Source organism: Mesoplodon densirostris, chromosome 9 (genome assembly GCF_025265405.1).
Source record: "Mesoplodon densirostris isolate mMesDen1 chromosome 9, mMesDen1 primary haplotype, whole genome shotgun sequence".
In the NCBI taxonomy this organism is placed as follows: Eukaryota; Metazoa; Chordata; class Mammalia; order Artiodactyla; family Ziphiidae; genus Mesoplodon; species Mesoplodon densirostris.
In genome coordinates, this window is record NC_082669.1 from 100377844 (window position 1) to 100399574 (window position 21731).

The window sequence follows — 21731 nt, forward strand, 5'->3', positions numbered from 1 at the left end:
TGCAGAGGGGCGGGACATCACAATGAAGACTATTGTAGGGTCAACGTAGGAGCACTGTTCAGCTCAGTGGGGCAAAGTGGCCCCGATTTTAGATAGGCCCCTAAACTAGCCTCTCTTCCAAATATCAGGATTCCTCTTCTTCTCCAAATTTCCCTAGGGCTTAGTGCAGACAGGAGCAGGAAACCCTTCAGGAAGGAACAGTCCAGAACAGGCACCCTCTCCTCACTGGCACGGCCTCCTGCATCACGGACCTCCCCTCCGCTCCCAGCCCAGCGAGACTGGGGAGGCCACAGAATCGCAGTCGGGGAGGAAAAGCCGCGAGAGGCCTGACTCACCCTGTGCTCAGCCACTTGGACCACGAGTGGGCAGGCCTGTGTGCGATGAATCACTGAGAGGCTGCCTGCTATTCTGAGCGCTGCCAAGGACACGGATGCTCTTGTTGGCACCCTGGCACCCTTCACAGTTTCTCTCTTTCCCTGTCTGGCTGCCAGGAGATGAGTGCTATAGGAACTGAGTATTTTCATTTTTTTAAAGCCCAAGACAGAAACTATCTAATGCTTCCTATTCTTCCTGCATGCCTTCTCAGTTCCTGGAAATCACCGATAGGAGACTAGGACAGAGAGCCACCTCCGTCCAAGCCCAGCTGAGGCGGCCTTGCTGAGAAGCCATTCCAGGGAGGAGCAGGGGAGGGCAGGGCATACCTTGTAGAATTTCCCAAATGAATCACCTGGCTATTTATTTTGACTGAAAGTGCCCAAGAAGTTATGTAAATTTAAGTTCTAAATTCTACAAGGAAAAATCAGACTGGTACCTACAGCTCTATATAACTGCACAGCACTTGGATTAATTTCTCCATCTTTCTAGCTCCCATGCAGCCCATGATGACTTACATCCATGCAAGCCATATAGAGTTAAGTGCTGGGCTTCCCTGGTGGCGCAGTGGTTGAGAGTCCGCCTGCCGATGCAGGGGACACGGGTTCGTGCCCCGGTCTGGGAAGATCCCACATGCCGCGGAGCGGCTGGGCCCGTGAGCCATGGCCGCTGAGCCTGCGCGTCCAGAGCCTGTGCTTCGCAACGGGAGAGGCCACAACAGTGAAAGGCCCGCGTACAGCACACACACACACACACACACACACACACAAAGAGTTAAGTGCTGTATAGACTATACCAAACTCACCAAATGCTATGGGACTCAGTTACCAGGAATTTAGATAAGAAAGAGTCTTTGTAATATCCTCATACTACTCTGTATTAAATTATAAGATCCACAGGGGAAAGTCAGTTGTCCTTCATCCCCTCACCACTGCCTGTTTCACAGACCTTTGGGGACAGGCATTTGGAAAAGCAAAGCTCATACTTCAGGAAAATGAGAAACGTAGGATATTCCCCAACAAATATTTATTGGATATGAGGGAGGGCATCGTGGGTGTTACAGAGATGAAGGAGGCGCCCTCAAGGAGAGTAAATCTTGTAGGAGAGAGAAGATATGTACACAAATCATCTTACACAAGCACAAAGTAACTAGACATAGAGTTACCATATGATCTAGCAATCCTACTCCTGGGCATATATCCTGAAAAAATGAAAACTCTAATTTGAAAAGATACATGCAGCACCCCAAATGTTCACCGCAGCACTATTTACAATAGCCAAGACATGGAAGCAACCTGAATGTCCATGGACAGATGAATGGATAAAGAAGATATGGTATATTGGGAATTCCCTGCTGGTCCAGTGTTTAGGACTCTGCGCATCCATTTCAGGGGGCGTGGGTTCAATCCCTAGTCAGGGAACTAAGATCCCACAAGCCATGCTGTGTGGCCAAAAAAAGATATGGTGTATATATATACAATGGAATATGACTCAGCCATAAAAAAGAATGAAATAATGCCATCTGCAGCAACACGGGTGGACCTAGAGAGTATCTTACTGAGTGAAGTCAGACAGAGAAAGACAAACATCATATGATATCACTTATATGTGGAATCTTTAAAAATGATACAAATGAACGTATTTACAAAACAGAAACAGACTCACAGACTTAGAGAAGGAACTTACGGTTACCAAGGGGGAAGGGTGGGGGGAAGGGATAGTTCCGGAGTTTGGGATTGACATGCATGCACTGCTATAATTAAAATGGATAACCAACAAGGACCTACTGTATAACAGAGAACTCTGCTCAATATTATGTAACAACCTAAATGGGAAAAGAATTTGAAAAAGAATAGATACATGTATATGTATAACTGAATCACTTAGCTGTACACCTGAAACTATCACAACATTGTTAATCAACTATACTCCAAAATAAAATAAAAAGTTAAAAAAAAAGCAAAACAGAAATAGACTCAGACACAGAAAACAAACTTACACTTACCAAAGGGGACAGTGATTGGTGGAGGGAGGGGAGAGATAAATTAGGAGTATGGGATTAACATATACACACTACTATATATAAACTAGATCAACAACAAGGACCTACTGTATAGCACAGGGGACTATATTCAATACCTTATAATAACCTATAATGGAAAAGAACCTGATAAAGTGTATGTGTGTGTCTGTGTGTGTGTGTGTACATATATATATAACGGAATCACATTTCTGTACACATGAAACATTGCAAATCACCTATACTTCAATAAAATAAATAAATAAGTAAAAAGTAAGCACAAAGTCCTACAGGATATGAGGAAGGAGAATTATCTGGTTTAATGAAAGTCAGGCAAGATTCATGAACTGTGCCTTGGAGAACAATACAGTTCCCGAAAGGGAAGACACGGGGGTAATGCCGAAGGTGCAGAAACCTGTCTCCGTTTCCGACAAGGATGTAGGGAGACAGAGTTGGAGAGGCGCACTCGGCTTGGACCTGCAGCGCCTTAACGACAAGCTTCCAAGCTCAGCTTGATCCAGGGGGTGTGCAGATCTCACTGAAGATCCTCAACAGGGTGAGAGTCAGGATCGAATCAGTCTCCAGAAGCTCAGTCTGGAAGTTGCCGGCAGGATGGATCAAGAGAGAAATCAGAGAACTACTGTTCTAGTTCAGATGGGAGTAATGAAGGCCTGAAGGATGGTGGTAACAATGGGGATGGGAAAGGAAACGTGTACAACGTTACAGAGGTGAGTAAACAGAGTCTGAATTTTCACTGGATGTGAGGAAATGAGAGAGACAGACGTCAAAATGACTCTGGAAGGGCTTCCCCCATGGCACAGTAGTTAAGAATCCACCTGCCAATGCAGGGGACACGGGTTCAAGCCCTGGTCCAGGAAGATCCCACATTCCACGGAGCAACTAAGCCCATGCACCACAACTACTGAGGCTGTGTGCTGCAACTACTGAAGCCCATGTGCCTAGAGCCTATTCCGCAACAAGGGAAGCCATCGCAATGAGAAGCCTGAACACTGCAACAAAGAGTACCCCCCGCTCGCCGCAACTAGAGAAAGCCCGTGAGCAGCAACGAAGACCCAATGCAGCCAAAATAAATAAAATCAATAAATAATTTTTTAAAAAAGACAATTCAATGGGGAAAGAATAGTCTTGCCAACAAATGATGCAGCGGGATAATGATAGCCACATACGAAAGAATAAAACTTGGACTCTATCTAATACCACGTACAAAAATTAACTCAAAATGGATCATATGCCTAAATGTAAGAGCTAAAATAATGAAAGTCTTAGAAGAAAACTTACGAGTAAATTTTCATGACCTTGGACTAGACAAAGATAGCTTATGTATGACACCAAAATCAGAAGTGACAAAAGGAACAGGTAAATTAGACCTCATCAAAATTTTAAAAATTCGTGTTTCTAAGGATACCAGCAAGAAAGTGAAAAGACAATCTACAGAATAGGAAAAATATATTAAATCATATATCTGATAAGGGACTTGTATCTAGAATATGTAAAGAACTCTCACAACACAACAATAAAATGACAAATAACCCAATTTTTAATGGGCAAAGGAGACACATCTCCAGGAAGACAAACAAATGGCCAATAAGCACATGAAAAGATGACCAACATGATTAGTCATTAGAGAGAACCGCAAATCAAACCACAGTAAGACACCACTTCAAATCTATTAGGATAACTAAAATTTTAAAAAGACGGACAATAACAAATGCCGGTGAGGACATGGAGAAATTGGAATTTTCGCAGATTGCTGGTGGGATTGTAAAATTGTGCAGTCACTTCAGAAAGTAGTTCGGTAAAATAGATAGCTAGTGGGAAGCAGTCGCATAACACAGGGACATCAGCTCGGTGCTTTGTGACCAGCTAGAAGGGTGGGATAGGGAGGGTGGGAGGGAGGGAGATGCAAGAGGGAAGAGATATGGGGATATATGTATATGTATAACTGATTCACTTTGTTGTAAAGCAGAAACTAACACACCATTGTAAAGCAATTATACTCCAATAAAAACATTAAAAGGAAAAAAAAAAGGAAGTTGTTTGGCAGTTCCATATGTTAATTATAGCTACCATATGACCCAGCAATTCCACACCCAGGAGACCCGAAAACATACATCCACATAAAAACTTATATACAAATGCTCCTAGCAGCATTATTCATATTAGCCAAAAAGTGGGAATAACCCAAATGTCCATCAACTGATGCGTGAATAAACAAAATGTGGTGCATGCATACAATTCAGTCATAGAAAGGAATGAAGTACTGATACATGCGACAACAGAAATGAGCCTTTGTCTCAATTGTACCTGTGAGATTTTAACTTATGGAAGTGACTGAGTGATGACAAGCAGAGGTCAGTGCCATTGAAAGATTTTTATTTCTCACGGTGCCTGAAAGGCGAGCACACCACACCCACCGGGCCCTATGGGGAAGCTTCAGTTTGGGTCAGGAGGAGGAAGGAGCCAGGGAAAGCCTGAGCCAGAGCCTTTATTGTGTTTTCTGCAGGAAAGGCAAGGCAGGGCAGGGTAAAGAGTTTAGGACTGACTAGTCTGAATAATTCTGGCAGGCTTTGGGAAGGGCTGTCTCTTAGTAGTTTGGCACTTGGCCCTCATTTGACCTAGGGCAGGGGAGAGATTAGCTTGGTGTGTGAGAGTTTGATAAAGGACGTGGCTGGTTCCTGGTTGGTTCGGGGTGTGGGCTCTGGACTGGATCGTTTGCATACGAAAAGTGTGCTACAGGGTGAGCCCTTTCCTATCTCTCAGAGCCGGCTAGTCCTGGGAGGGGCAGGGAGCCCACAAATGCCAGAGCATCAAGAATACAGAAAATAAGATGATACAATTAAGACAGCTGGCCTTCTGATGAATGGACGCCAAATAGACAAATACAGGATCTAAGAAAACCCAGTTAGAACAGCCTAGAAAACATTATGCTAAGTGAAAGAAGCTAATCACAAAAGACCCTGTATTCCATTTATACAAAATGTCCAGAATAGGTAAATCCATAGATATGGAATGTAAATCACTAGTTGCCAGAAGCTGGGGAAAGAGGAGAATGCAGAGTGACTGCTAAGAGGTACGGGGTTTCTTTTGGGGGTGATGAAAGTGTTCTAAAATTAGATAAACCTGTGACTATCCCTAAAACCACTGTACACTTTAAATGGGTGACATATATGTGTAAATTATATTTCAATAAAGTTGTTATTCAAAAAAAATACAAAGAAAGAGCGGTGTTCAATACTTTCACAAACAAGACATCAGGGGGGAATTTCCTGGTGGTCCAGTGGTTAGGACTCTGCACTTTCACTGCAGGGGGCCCGGCTGCGATCCCTGGTCCGGGAACTAAGACCCCACAAGCCACGCAGCATGGCAAAAAAAAAAAGACATCAGTGGAAGAGAGGTGTCACTACTACTTACCCTCAGATCTCTGGTCTCCCAGATTTTCTAGCTAGAGATGAGGCTTCATGCAAGATCTCATCATTAACCCAGGAAAGAAAGTCCTTCTTGATATATGAGCAGGAGAATAACACCACAAAAATACTGTTTAACAGGATTATTCTGCGAGTTGAGCATGGCACAGACTGCAGCAGGGAAGACTAGAAGAGGGACACCAAAAATAAGGCCATTGAGAATAATTCAGGCAGAGGAAAATGGCTTAGAAATCAACAAGAAAGATGAGTTAGAAAAGCAAGTGAGAAAGAATCAGCAATGCCTGGAGGCTGAGGACAAGGAGAGAGGAAAAGATGTATCCACAAGTATCCTTAAGGCTGGGAGCCTGGGGAAGATGGCCTTGCCACTGACAGTTAAAGACATCCCAGAAAATGTGAGAATTATGGCACAGTGGAGACTCCGGGTCCAGTGATGCAAGAGGGCTACTTAATGAATAAGGATCAAAATGTGCCTTGATGCCTAAGGTTACTCAAAAATGCTTCAAGCAGTTTATTAAACAAAGACCACTAGGAAAGTTATGTGGGAAGTGGGTTTGCAGGGACTGGGGTGAGAAAATGAACTCTATTACATTGGGCTGCCAGCAGGACATCCTGGTGATCGCAAGGCAATTTAAGATTGGAAAATGAGTAACAAACTGGGGCTAGAGAGAAAAATTTGGTAGTCGTTGGGAGGTTTTAGAAAAATATGAAACAATGAACTGTGTAAAAGAAGTACTGGAACAGAGAAAAATTAAACATTAACTAAGTTCTACCACCTACTTGCCAGGCACTGTCTGAGAGGATTTTTCAAAATGATTAGAAGTTAGTCCTGACTTTCTAGAGTTTTGTGGACAAGTGATGACAAAGCTAAAAATAGAGTATGAACGAGAGTGTCTGGAACACAGAAGATGAAACAATTTTGTCTAGGGAGTTTTCTTACAATTGAGGATTAGGAGGCAAAGGGGATATCAAAATGGAGACAAAAGTAGAATTCAAAGAATAAGAAGGTAGTTAACGACATCAAAAGTAAAGAACAGAGACGGCCAGCTTTGATCAGAAAGCAATGCTTGGGGGAATAGCTTCAATAAAAATTTAAGATTAGAAGCATAAAAAGCTGAAAGGGAAAGAGGGAAGTTGTCTTCAAATATATCAAGAGAAAATATATATCTGTTACTTTGGAAGAATTAGGACCAATGGAAGACACTGTAAGATTTTCACTCGGGGGCTTCCCTGGTGGCGCAGTGGTTAAAAATCCACCTGCCAATGCAGGGGACACAGGTTCGAGCCCTGGCCCGGGAAGATTCCACATGCTGCGGAGCAACTAAGCCCATGTGCCACAACTACTGAGCCTGCGCTCTAGAGCCCACAAGCCACAACTACTGAGCCCACATGCCACAACTACTGAAGCCCGTGCACCTAGAGCCCGTGCTCCGCAACAAGAGAAGCCACTGCAATGAGAAGCCCGCACACCGCAACGAAGAGTAGCCCCTGCTCGCCGCAACTAGAGAAAGCGCGCGCGCAGCAACGAAGACCCAATGCAGCCAAAAATAAAAACAAATAAAATAAATGAATTTAAAAAAAAAAGATTTTCACTCAGTAGAACACATCTAACAACGAGAGCCTCACAGGGAGAGCATGGCTGAGGTGCGCGTGGGAACACCATCCATTTGGAGAACAGGTTACTATTCATAGTAGGGGGATGGTAGAAGCAAGGTGTGGAAGGGAAGGTTAAAGGTCTCAGCTGAGAGGCCTGGAGGATTGAGAGGCTAGAAAAAAAGAGATGGAGAGAAGCTAATCAAAAGGAATGGAATTTAGAGTGAAGTTAAGGCATCAATTCCCGTGCAAAACAGAGAAATGCCCAAGTGGAGAAACTCCAGATAATCCTGATCTTTCAGTAAAACAGGTGGGGCATCACCAGTGGTAACAGAAGGCTGCCAGGTGGGGGGACCGAGAACTTCTGAGAGAATAACTAGCCAGGAGGGTTTCAGAACCAACGGATGTAAAGTCATAATGAAATGAAGCACATGTGGCTTTCTGGTGCTGACAGGTGCAGCGGGCAGGGTCTTTGGAACTTTGTCTCCCCCTGCTGAGTCAAGAGGCATGAGCGGCTGAGACGAGGAAAGGAGCCCAATAGGAAAGAACTGTTTCTTTTGGCGGCGGGCGGGTTAGAGAGAGGAAAACATAAACATTGATTTTTTAAAATCACCTAAGTTAGATCCTGCAGCATTAAATGAGCTGCTATGCGAAAACCAAACAGCAGAAAGATGTGGGAAGGGGGCCAGCACTGGGTCATCCCTGTGGGCCACGCTTGCTAGTCTTTTTGGGACTTCCCTGGCCGTCCAGTGGTTAAGACTCCATGTTTCCATTGCAGGGGGCACGGGTTCAATCCCTGGTCGGGGGACTAAGATCCACACAGTGCGGGGGTGAAAAAAAAAATCTTTGCTAGTCTTTTCTCTAAAAGGCTCTTCTCTTAAGTAACCCATCCCTTTATCCAGATGCTGCTTCAACAGCCTCAAAGTGATTGCAGAGATAGGGACCTTTCCCTCAGCCAGGACACAGGCTTGTTTTGAATTTCAAAAGTTCTGTTAAATTATCTTCTCTCCAAGACCTTGTTCACAGAATCGTTTTTACATGAACCCACCTAGTTGAGCAAACAAGGATGAAACCTATCTCATGACTGGGGGCATTTGGGGAAGGGTATCCCTTCAGCCTCTATTTTAGTCACTGCTCCTTCATCCCCCAGCTCCACCCTCCTGGCTCCAGAGCAGTCTTTCTTTATTTTGTAACCCCATCCACATCTTAATCCCATGCAACAAAGGCAAGTTATGTATGCGATTCCTTAGGTATCGTTTTTTTAATGAAATCCACAGCAAGAGTTAGGTTCCTGAAACTTTCTATGGTGAGCCTAGGAAAACAAACAAAATGCTAAATAAATAAGCAAATGTGCACATACACACACACAATCTAGGACTATGGTATCCTGATGTCACTCTTCAGGGCCTGATAATAACTATTAATTAAACAAGGCGAAGGGCTTTGAAGTACTTGGATGAAAGGTTTTACCTAAATACAATTATCCCATTACAATCCAGATCAACATTCCCATCCAACAGGGTGGGCTTTTTATCAGTATTTCACTGATGATGAAGTTAGGACAACATCCTTGCGATTAAATGGGATTTAAAATGGTTTCAAATGATTTTGCTACTTGTTATCTAATTTCTGAAAGGGCAAAAGGGAAAAATAAGTTATTTCTTTAATCAGAGGGCAATGGCAGGCAATAAAAAGCTGACTAATGGCATTTTAGATATAAGACCGTCATTCAAAGTTAAACATTCATTAGAAGGAAGGGTAAGGGAATTCCTGGCAGTTCAGTGGTTAGGACTTGGTGCTTTCACTGCTGGGGCCTGGGTTCAATCCCTGGTCAGGGAACTAAGATGCCACAAGCCTCGAGGCGCCGCCAAAAAAAAAAAAGACGGGTAAGAGCAGGGACCTTGTCAAGAGGAAAGAGGCGGAGCTAGCTCAGGTGGGCATGGGACATCAGCACCTCCACCGACTCCAGGGCCGGGGGAGGACAGAAGACATCACAATGCAAGAGTCTGTCAGGTGGCAGATCTTCCTAAGCCTCAGGCAGAAGGACCAGGAAAGAGGGAAGAGATGCTCTTTAAAAAGGCAAACCTGGAGCGGAAGGCGCTGCAGAGCGGGGCCATGGGGGGCTCTGAGGGGCGCTCAGTCCAGCAGCAGGTGCGAGCTGGAGGCAGTTTTAAGACAAAGCTTCGGACTTCCCTGGTGGCACAGTGATTAAGAATCCGCCTGCCGGGCTTCCCTGGTGGCACAGTGGTTGAGAATCTGCCTGCCAGTGCAGGGGACACGGGTTCGAGCCCTGGTCTGGGAAGATCCCACATGCCGCGGAGCAACTAGGCCCGTGCGCCACAACTACTGAGCCTGCGCGTCTGGAGCCTGTGCTCCGCAACAAGAGAGACCGAGATAGTGAGAGGCCTGCGCACCGCGATGAAGAGTGGCCCCTGCTTGCCACAACTAGAGAAAGCCCTCGCACAGGAACGAAGACCCAACACAGCCATAAATAAATAAATAAATTAAAAAAAAAAAAAAAAAAAGAATCCGCCTGCCAGTGCGGGGGACATGGGTTCCAGCGCTCGTCCGGGAAGATCCCACATGCCGCGGAGCAACTAAGCCCGTGCGCCACCACTCCTGAGCCTGTGCTCTACAGCCCGCAAGCCACAACTACTGAGCCCACGTGCCACAACTACTGAAGCCCGCACGCTACAACTACTGAAGCCTGTGCACCACAACTACTGAAGCCCGCGTGCCTAGAGCCCGTGCTCTGCAACAAGAGAAGCCACCGCAATGAGAAGCCTGTGCACCGCAACGAAAAGTAGCCCCCGCTCGACACAACTAGAGAAAAGCCCACACGCAGCAAACGAAGACCCAATGCAGCCAAAAATAAATAAATATATATTTTTTAAAAAGCCAAAGCTTCACAGCGTCTGGCAGCCCTGCTCACCTGCAGGACTCTGGTGCTCGGAATTCGAGAGCCTTGCACAGCGTATACCTTGGAAGGAAGCCCAGGATAAGATTAAAGTCAAATGAGAAGAGGCCGAGTAGCATCGTGGAAAAAAACACTGAAGTCAGAAGACCTGGGTTTTGATTCAGTCCTGCTGTCATGTACTAGATGTGTGACCCTGGGCAAACCCATGAGCTTCTCAGAGCCTCAGTTCTCAAATCTAAGGACCCCAACCACGGGTCTTCCTACCTTACAAATGCGGTGGGGATAAAAGAGAGTAGTGGATGGGAGGGCACTTTTAAAAGTCATGTACCAGGAATTCCCTGGTGGTCCAGTGGTTAGGACCCTGAGCTTCCACTGCAGGGAGCCGAGATTTGATCCCTGATCAGGGAACTAAGATCCCACAAGCTGTGCAGCACGACCAAAAAAATTAAAAATAAAATAAAATAAAGAAAATGAGGCCAGGGGACTTCCCTGGTGATCCAGTGGTTAAGACACCATGCTTCCATTGCAGGGGGCACAGGTTTGATCCCTGGTCTGGGAACTAAGACCCTGCATGCCACGCGGTGCAGCCAAATAAATAAATAATAAACTTGTTTTAAAAAAGAAAAGAAAATGAGGCCAGGAAAATGAGAAGCTTAAAAAAAATAAAAAGAGGGTTCGTGCCCCGGTCTGGGAGGATCCCACATGCCGCGGAGCGGCTGGGCCCGTGAGCCATGGCTGCTGAGCCTGCACATCCGGAGCCTGTGCTCCGCAACGGGAGAGGCCACAGCAGTGAGAGACCCGCGTACCACAAAAAAAATAAATAAATAAAAAGAAAGTTGTGTACACACATGAAGCATTGGGGGCTCAGGCACAGAACTCCCTTTCAAATATTAGTCTTGATGTACATGTACATATGTATGTATTTATATGTGTGTGTATAGTTAAATGTAACACATAATTACATATATATATATATATATATATATAGTCACCTAGAATTACCTATAACACATATATAACCATCTAAGTGATTTGTATTATCTGTGTTCACATATATAAATTTCATACTGAGTCTGATTTATTCTGCATATATGCTGGAACAAACCTGGTCACCAGAGGGACTTCCCTGGGTAGCACAGTAGTTAAGAATCTTCCTACCAATGCAGGGGACACAGGTCCAGGAAGATCCCACATGCCATGGAGCAACTAAGCCTGCGAGCCACAACTACTGAGCCTGCGCTCTAGAGCCCGTGAGCCACAACTACTGAGCCCGCATGCCACAACTACTAAAGCCCGCACACCTAGAGCCTGTGCTCCGCAACAAGAGAAGCCACTGCAATGAGAAGCCCATGCATCACAACGAAGAGTAGCCCCCGCTCACCTCAACTAGTGAAAGCCTGCACGCAGCAATGAATACCCAATGCAGCCAAAAATAAATAAATAAATAAATAAATAAAAACTTGGTCACCAGAAATGATCAGGGCATTTAAGGAAAAGCAAAAGGAAGATGTGCCTGTAAGTACAGAGGCCACAAGGGAAGATAAACCAGCTGTCTTGATTGATGGTTGCTGCGACCTTGGACATGGAGTTGACTCTTTCACGCTCACAATTTAATTGAGGAAACAACAACTTAACCAGAAACAACCAGAGAACAAAATAAGGCAGTAAAATCACTCGGCCTGGGCAGACTGCACATTCTGTGTAACGACTCTAGAATTTTAAGGAAAGGAAAGAGCATTAGAAGTGGGGTAATCAGGAAAAGCTCCATGGAGATGAACATATACACACTACTATATATAAAACAGATAACCAACAAGGACCTACTGTATAGCATAGGGAACTCTACTCAATATTTTGTAATAACCTATAAGGGAAAAGAATCTGAAGAAAAAAATATATATACGTATGTGTAACTGAATCACTTTGCTGTACACCTGAAACTAACACAACATTGTAAATCAACTAAACTTCAATTAAGAAAAAAAAAGCAAAGTCCCATGGAGGTAGAACATCAGGAGCTCAGAGGGGCAGACAGAACTGGAAGGAAGAGGACGGGCCAGGTGAAAACACGCAGCAGGAATAAAGACAGCAGCTTGAACAACATGCGGTTTCTTCTGTAGCAGCAAGCTCGCCCTTCACTGTGGCTTAGCTCTCCAGGAGAGCCGATACGGCTACTGAAGAGCCTAAGGAGAGGACAATGCATTCTCTGCCCCACGGCCTGGCCTGATAACCTGGTCATTTACTGTGGGAGGCGGTGTCATGTTGTAAAGCAAGGGGAAGAGCCACATGCGGGGTCAGGGAGCCACACTCCACTCGGCCCCCCTCCACTCCTTCTCCTTCCACCTTTTCCAACATGATCAACATTTATGCAGCACCAACCATGCAAAGAACTAGGCATTGGAGAAAAAGACCAATAATCAGGGCTTCCCTGGTGGCACAGTGGCTAAGAATCCGCCTGCCAATGCAGGGGACACGGGTTCAAGCCCTGGACCGGGAAGATCCCACATGCCCCGGAGCAACTAAGCCCGTGCGCCACAACTACTGAGCCTGCGCTCTACAGCCTGCAAGCCACAACTACTAAGCCCACGTGCCACAATTACCTAAGCCCGCGCGGCTAGAGCCCATGCACCACAACGAAGAGCAGCCCCCGCTCGCCGCAACTAGAGAAAGCCCGCGCACAGCAATGAAGACCCAATGCAGCCAAAAAAAAAAAAAAAAAAAGAAGACCAATAATCACCTTGGGGAGTTAGATATAAAAACAGTTTAATGGGATGAATGGATAAAGATGATGTGGCACATATATACAATGGAATATTATTCAGCCATAAAAAGAAACGAAATTGAGCTATTTGTAATGAGGTGGATAGACCTAGAGTCTGTCATACAGAGTGAAGTAAGTCAGAAAGAGAAAGACAAATACTGTATGCTAACACATATATATGGAATTTAAGAAAAAAAATGTCATGAAGAACCTAGGGGTAAGACAGGAATAAAGACACAGACCTACTAGAGAATGGACTTGAGGATATGGAGAGGGGGAAGGGTAAGCTGTGACAAAGCAAGAGAGAGGCATGGACATATATACACTACCAAATGTAAAATAGATAGCTAGTGGGAAGCAGCCGCATAGCACAGGGAGATCAGCTAGGTGGTTTGTGACCACCTACAGGAGTGGGATAGGGAGGGAGGGAGGGAGGGAGATGCAAGAGGAAAGAGATATGGGAACATATGTATATGTATAACTGATTGACTTTGTTATAACGCAGAAATTAACACACCATTGTAAAGCAATTATACTCCAATAAAGATGTAAAAAAAAACCAAAAAAAAAACAGGTTAGACCAAAGCAGCTAAGGACCAAATAAGTAATATTGCTATTGCTACCAAAAAAAGGCGAGACGATGGGGGGCTAGTAAGGCTGGCTGGAAAATGGTTTCTTGGACTAGATGGTGCTTGTCCAAGTCTTGAGGAAAAATTAAGATTCAGAAAGCAGAGAGTTAAGAAGGGGTATCACAGACCAGAAGTGTGAATCAACACTAGAAGTTAAGCACTACGATGTGAATATATTAACACTTAACACTACTGAACTGTATACTCAAAATGGTTAAGATGGTACATTTTATGTTACATGTATCTTATCACAATTAAACATTTTTTTCATTTAAAAAACAAACCAGCTTTTCCCCATCTTGCAAGATGGCGGGTGAAAAGGCTGAGAAGCCAGATACTAAGGAGAAAAAACCTGAAGCCAAGAAGGCTGATGCTGGTGGCAAAGTTAAAAAGGTGAAGCACGTTAAGAAGGGGAAGCCCCACTGCAGCGGAAACCCTGTCCTGGTCAGAGGCATTGGCAGATATTCCCGATCGGCTGTGTATTCCAGAAAGGCCTTGTACAAGAGGAAGTATTCGGCAGCGAAATCCAAGGTGGAAAAGAAAAAGAAGGTGACGGTTCTTGCTACTGTCACAAAACCAGTTGGTGGTGACAAGAATGGTGGTACCCGGGTGGTTAAACTTCGCAAAATGCCTAGGTATCATCCTACTGAAGATGTGCCTCGAAAGCTGTTGAGTCACGGCAAAAAACCCTTCAGTAGGGCTTCCCTGGTGGCGCAGTGGTTGAGAGTCTGCCTGCCGATGCAGGGGACACGGGTTCGTGCCCCGATCCCGGAAGATCCCACATGCCGCGGAGCGGCTGGGCCCGCGAGCCATGGCCGCGGAGCCTGTGCTCTGCAACGGGAGAGGCCACAGCAGTGAGAGGCCCGCGTACAGCAAAAAAAAAAAACAAAACCCTTCAGTAAGCATGTGAGAAAACTGCGCGCTAGCATCCCTCCTGGGACCATTCTGATTATCCTCACTGGGCGCCACAGAGGCAAGAGGGTCATTTTCCTGCAGCAGCTGAGCAGTGGCTTTGCTACTTGTGACTGGGCCTCCGTCCTTCAATCGAGTTCCTCTGCGGAGAACACACCCGAAATTTGTCATTGCCACTTCCACCAAAATTGTTATCAGCGGTGTGAAAATCCCAGAACATCTCACTGATGCTTACTTCAAGAAGAAGAAACTGCGTAAGCCCAGGCACCAGGAAGGTGAGACCTTCGACACAGAGAGAAATATGAGATTACAGAGCAGCGGAAGGTTGATCAGAAAGCTGTGGACTCACAAATTCTGCGAAGAATCAAAGCTGTTCCTCAGCTCCAGGGCTACCTCCGCTCTGTGTTCGCTCTTACAAACGGAATTTATCCTCACAAAGTAGTGTTCTAAACTTCTTCCAAAGAACCTAATTAAATAATTGGGTCCAAAAAAAAAAAAAAAAAAAACCCAGGGCTTCCCTGGTGGCACAGTGGTTGAGAGTGCCGGCCGATGCAGGGGACACGGGTTCGTGCCCCGGTCCGGGAAGATCCCACATGCCATGGAACGGCTGGGCCTGTGAGCCATGGCTGCTGAGCCTGCGCGTCCAGAGCCTGTGCTCCCCAATGGGAGAGGCCACAACAGTGAGAGGCCCGTGTACCACAAAAAAAAAAAAGAAAGAAAACACAGGTGCTTCCAAAAAAAATGATAAACTGATATGAATACACACTGCCATTTGTAGTCAAGTAATAAGCTAACCAGTCTGATTATGTAGAAGGTTCGTGTAGAGAGACATCAGGAGATTCAGTAAAGAAACAAACTGAGGGACTTACTTCCCTGTTGGTCCAGTGGGTAAGACTCCATGCTCACAATGCAGGGGGCCCAGGTTTGATCCCTGGTTGGGGAACTAGATCTCGCATGCCGCAACTAAGACCTGGTGCAGCCTAAATACATAAATAAATAAATTAAAATTTTTTTTTTTTAAAAGAAGAAACACACTGAAGTTGGATTGTGGGAAACCTCAGGCTAACAGGTGGCACTTGATTCTCTCAACCAAGGTTTCTAACTTTGTGGTCTAAGGACGGGCTTCAAGTTTTGGCCTGTGAACACCCTGTAATAAACCTTGAAAATTTGTTCACAGGTGCATTTTGATCTGGGGAGAGGGCAAATGGCTGTCAGATTCTCAAAAGGGTTTATGACTTAGAAAATCTGAAAACCATTCATAAAGCCAATTGGCAGTGTGGTCTGGGTGGGGATGGGAGAGGGGTTGAGGTTACATAAGTTGAGCTCACTTCCCTTGAGACTTGCAGTTAACTAAACACCAGATAGTATTATATAAATGGATGCCCTATCTCTCTTTAGTACTTAACAGAGCTATTGTTAGGTATTAAGAACAGCTCATCTGGGAAAGCTGGTGACCCCTATTGGAAACTAGCAGAGGGTGAGCAGAGAACCCAGTAAAAGATAGGAAATAAGAAGATTCAATACATTAAAATGCCATAGAAGCCAAAGAAAAAAAGTCCTGGAGAAGATGAAGTGGTTACCAGAGTCAAGTATAAGAGGAGGATTAAGAAAGATAAGGAATGAGGAAAAAAAGATATCCAAGTTCTATGACCTTCAGTTTCTGGAGAGCGATGCAAAAAAGGTCCAAGGTTAAGGGTAACATATCCAAACTAGGACACTGGGAGAGCAAAGGAAAGTGCTGTAATTATGACGTGATAATTATGTCAGAACATCAGGCATAAACCAGGAGTGTCCTGGACAAATAGACACAGTTAGTTACCTAGTTGAGGAGGAAGTGAGTAGCACAGCCAGGAAGGCAGCAGATACCATCTGTTAACTCAAAGGATTTGGTTGTGAAAAGGAAAATGGGACGTTAAGTCAGAAGAACTAGTAGGGATAAGAAATGGCTTTATCAGTTACCTATGAGGGAGGAGGGAGGACTTCTGATGTTGGAAAGGAAAGGGAAGGGGTGGACAAGAGCATCCTGTACCCTCCATCTCGCTGAACTTCACGATGCACACAGGGGGCCCTCAGACATTTCTTGTGTGAATGTTGACTGGGACACGAGCCCTCCAGGAAGCAGCAAAGACTAGAATAAGCAGGAGTGGAGAGGGGCCTTTCTCCCTTTGAAACCATATGGAAGGAGAAAAGAAAACACCGTATGACAAGAAAAGGCAGGCCAGAGCGCTGTATTTCAACCTAGTGAGTATGGGAGGATCGAGGTGTCATAGAAGAATGCTTTTCCAAACTGGCCTTCACTATGGCCTTTTCTTCAAGGGAAAAAAAATAAGTTAACTCTTAGGAGTTCTTTAAAGCTAACAAGTATGTAGACTGCCAGAAAGAGAACAAAGGAAATACACCCATAGTGCAAGATATAATTTCATTCAGTGCTGAGCAGTTGTTTTATTTATAATTTCATTTCAGGTACAACTTGGGGGCTACAGAGAGGTCAGAGGAACACTTGTCCAGCTAAGTTTAAACTGGAGAAAGAAAACAATGGCTGGTGTCAGGATACGAAGATGTGACCATACGTGGGGGGAGAGGAAACTCTCAGCCAAATGTCAGACAGAGGCTAAATAATCAAAATGGGGTTCAGCTACAGATGATTCTTAAATTACGACTAGGCAACTCATCCAAACTTAGCATAATCTTACACAAAGGGGAAGGGAAGGCTTTCACAGAATGTAGTAGAAATAGACCTGTACAATCTGGCAACACCGTAGGGTCAGTGAATGGTCACCAGGGAACACTCAGTAGCAGGAAATTGCAAGGCATGAGTCACATTCTACAGCGCGGAGCTCACAGTATATGTAAAATAACCAGGTGGACAGATGTTTATTATAAAAGTCAGTTTATTTTCCCTTTCTGTGTTTCATATTTTCCCTTTTTGTCAGTAATGAGCAATTGGAAATCTGCTTGATTAAATAACATTAACAAGTTCCTAAACGCACCACATTTGAGAGTATAAAGCAAGAGGTTGAAAAATATTCCCTAACCCAATGCAAATTAGGCAGCCCTCAAAATTGCACATTTTTCAACTGTTAACTTCCATAATTTAAAATATATATACAGTATGACCTTAAAATATTGATAATTAGTATAGAATTCACAGCCTTGAAGACATATATTCTACAAACTTCTAAAGAATAGATACCTAGATACGCCTCAGGCCCTAGTAATCCATTAATGTGATTACAGGGCCAAAAGGTCTTTCATTTTTCTCTAATTCTAGTCTTCTGCTGAGGTAATGCAAGGAACCCAGCTGCAACAGAGATCAATCCTCTGAAAATAGGGCTAAGCAGATTAGCTTCCTAGTGGATCCTAAAGTTCCCAGAGAACAGATCTGGGGTTGAGTACTTCAGTTGTAAATTACACACTGGCATGTTCACAATTGAGGTACCTTATGGTCCTTGAAAGGAAGACTAAAGACTTCCAGGAGTCAAAGGGAATTCTGAATGAAGACGGAGGAGAACAAGTTGACAATCACTTGAAGATATTTCTGCTTCTGAAGCTGAACAACTTTAGAGCAGATACAGAGTGACTGAGCCAATCAGCAGGTAGTGTGATTTTTCCCACCGTGGTTAACAAAGGGATTCTCTGTCCAAGGCAGGCTTACGCTAGACCCAGCTAGAGTGCTTTATCCGGATTTGATGCTTCAGAGACGAGGCATGCTCTGCAAACTCATGACTAAAGCAAAATGCAACGATCCTTTCTATTCGTGGAGCACGTCACTGATACAAACCACGCCTGACTGCCTTGTGGTCACTCGGCTTTCCAGGCTGGAGAACTTGGGTCCAAGTCCAATACAGCATTTACGGTTAAAAGGATAAACCTCCACAGGCCAACAAAGACGCTGGCAGATTCATAGGCCATTCAGTACATTCATGAAACAACAGCGATAAAAATCATTAATAATAATTCCTGTAGTGTAGAAAAACAGCCCAGCCTTCACTCTGGTCAGCATCTCCGGTGGCTGACACTGTTGAAAGAGGCTTGACAATCTGAGGTTATGCTGGAGCTCTTAAGACAACCCCAAAATAAGATGAATGAAAAGAAATAGTCCTGATGTGTCTCCTATTATTCTTGTTCTTTTGTGGGCACCAGTCACCCACTCAATATGCGAGCTTGTCGTCTTTGCATAAGATAGCATATTTCCCTCACTATTAATGGTGAAATAAATAGAATTGTGCAACTTGTCTGTGAAGAGAAAAAAGCATTAAACATGCAGTGACAAGTTAATTAATTCTGTTAGAGCATCATGTTTCGAACATAATAATGAATTGGGACAATTACATTCTTTTTGACTTCGTACAAGGACAACTCAATCTTTAATGAATTAGAAAATGATTTTGAAAATTCCAGTTAATATTACAAAATACTTAATGTTACATTACAGTCTCCAAAAAAAGAACTAAGGTACACAGATTAAATAACTCATAGGTAGGGCAGAAAATTGATACTGGAGCTCAGATTTAAACAGTGTTTCTTCTAACAGATTCAGTTTTCTATTACATTTCTAGTATGATCATACCAACAGGTTCCTCAGGAGATACTTCCCTTTACTCAGAAGTAGATGACAGAGTTATATGGCCCAGTCTGTAGAAGCTGGAGGGCACTCAGGCAGAAGAAAGCATCCTTTGTGATAGGAGAGTACATAAGCCTTAAGGCAGCTCCAGGGGATTCCAGGTGCTGAGCTATCCCAAAGGCTCCTTGGATAGGCTGGAGGACAGCGTCTAGACTTGGGCAATGGAGGCTGCCTCCAATTAGGATGCCCTAGATTCAGCGACAGGATACTGAATGCATCCCCTGGTGGACAAAGCCGTCACCAGACTCTCAAGTAGACCTGTCTTGAGCACCGTCTCAATATGTGATAAGAGTATGTCACATGCTTATTCAACAGAGAGCAATGTTTTAAAAGCACAAGGCCTAATTCTGTATTGGCTGTTTCCCAGAAAGTACAGAGTTCCAGCCAAGAATGTTGAAGGCACAACAGATATTTTCTCAAGAGACTCGAGGTTCATTTTAGAACTTGCACACCACAGTGTTAATTACAGCAATGCTTCTTTTTTAACCCTATGTAGCTTGGCGTACACATTTCCTTCAGAATTCCCAAATTATATTTAGCAGACAGAGAGTACTCTGGAAGAGTACCCTGATTAATGGTTGGGGATATAAGCCTCTCTTCATTTTTTCTGGAATTATAAATGACAATACTCATTAGACTCAGGTCAAGGGCAAACTAACAGCCCTTTCCTTCCTTGAAAAATGAATGTGTCTTTCAGAATCATAAAATGTTACTTTTCACAAAAGAATCTTTAAAAGTGGTCAGCAATTTTGTTGGTTTAAGAAGTGATTTAACCATAAAAAGAAATGAACTATTGATACATGCAACAACATGGATGAATCTCAAAATAATTATGCTGACTGAAAGAAGCAGACAAAAATACATAGTGTATGATTCCATGTATATAAAACTCAAGAAAACGCAAGCTAATCTATAGCAACAGAAAGTACATCAGTAGTTACCTGGAGAGAGGTGGGATGGTAGAGAGGCAAGAGACAGGGATTACATAAGGGCTATGAAGAAACTTTTGGGAGTGATGGATACATTTACTGTCCTGATCGGGATGATGGGTTCACAGACATGCGTGCACATATGTTAAACTGTACCAAATTTTACTTGTTAAATATATACAATTTATTTTAAGTCAATTATTCCTCAACAAAAAAAACCTACTTTGCGTGTAAAAAAAGTGATTTAAGTAAATGCTTTGAACTAATTTAATTTAAAAACTACTAGTTTAAAAAAAACAAAAAGGGCACACACTTACCATAAGAATGAAAAAGTAGAAAACCCACATCCATCCTAGGTTGTCCTGGATCAAAGACACTAAATACTAAAGGGAGAAAAAGAAATCACAATATAATCCTTTATAAATTAATAAACTGAAGTAGCTAAAAAGTAGATTAGGACTTCCCTGGTGGCGCAGTGGTTAAGAATCCGCCTGTCAATGCAAGGGATGTGGGTTCGAGCCCTGGTCCGGAAGATCCCACATGCTGCGGAGCAACTAGGCCCCTGCGCCACAACTACTGAGCCTGTGCTCTGGAGCCCACGAGCCACAACTACTGAAGCCCGCACACCTGGAGCCCATGCTCCACAACAGGAGAAGCCACTGCGATGAGAAGCCCGTGCTTCAAAGAGTACTACTGCAACAAAGAGTAGCCCCTGCTCACCACAACTAGAGAGCCCACACGCAGCAACGAAGACCCAATGCAGCCAAAAATAATAAATAATAAAATAAATAATTTTTTTTAAAAAAGTAGATTAAACATATCTCTTCTAGAAAACAAAAGGGAGTTAGGATTTGTATAATGTTTTGCAGTTTGCAGAGCTGTTGCATATACATGCTCCTATTTAAACTTTATTGACAGCCTTCATTTGGTAAGCTGGCAGAGTCCACATACAAAAACTGTGTAACAGAAGGCACAAGTCCAGGAGGTATATTTTTTTTCACTTTGCTATTAAGAGAGGATGATGGGGACTTCCCTGGTGGTGCAGTGGTTAGGAAACCACCTGCCAATGCAAGGGACACGGGTTTGAGCCCTGGTCCGGGAAGATCCCACAAGCCATGGAGCAACTGAGCCCATGTGCCACAACTACTGAGCCTGCGCTCTAGAGCCCGTGAGCCACAACTACTAAGCCCACGCACCTAGATTCTGTGCTCCACAGCAAGAGAAGCCACCTCAGTGAGAAGCCCATGCACTGCAACGAAGAGTAGCCCCCACTCGCCAAAACTAGAGGAAGCCCGTGTGCAGCAACGAAGACCCAACACAGCCAAAGATAAATAAAATAAAATAAATAAATTTATTTAAAAAAATTAAGAGAGGATGATGAACAGCCTCAAGTCACTTCCATTTAATCATTCCTTCTTCCAGTGAATGGTACTATAATTGATGCTTGGTCTAGTGGCTAAGACTCCACACACCCAATATAGGGGGTCTGGGTTCGATCCCTGGTCAGCGAACTAGATTACACATGCCACAA

The 21731-nt window shown here is 44.0% G+C and overlaps 1 protein-coding gene and 1 pseudogene across 5 annotated transcripts in view; one reads left to right on the top strand and one right to left on the bottom strand.

Moving 5' to 3' along the window:
- The first annotated feature begins 14028 nt into the window (after window positions 1-14028).
- Window positions 14029-15142, top strand: LOC132496140 (large ribosomal subunit protein eL6-like; annotated as a pseudogene).
- A 3559-nt stretch (window positions 15143-18701) lies between these two features.
- Window positions 18702-21731, bottom strand: part of SLC37A3 (solute carrier family 37 member 3) — a 44318-nt gene continuing 41288 nt past the window's right edge. For all 5 annotated transcript variants that reach the window (XM_060108409.1, XM_060108405.1, XM_060108407.1 and 2 more), the window contains 2 exons: window positions 20518-20583; window positions 18702-18883 (listed from right to left, as the gene is read on the bottom strand). In XM_060108409.1, coding sequence (XP_059964392.1) covers window positions 18791-18883; window positions 20518-20583 — 159 coding nt within the window. In that variant the 3' untranslated portion in view covers window positions 18702-18790. The remainder of the gene's footprint in view (window positions 18884-20517; window positions 20584-21731) is intronic.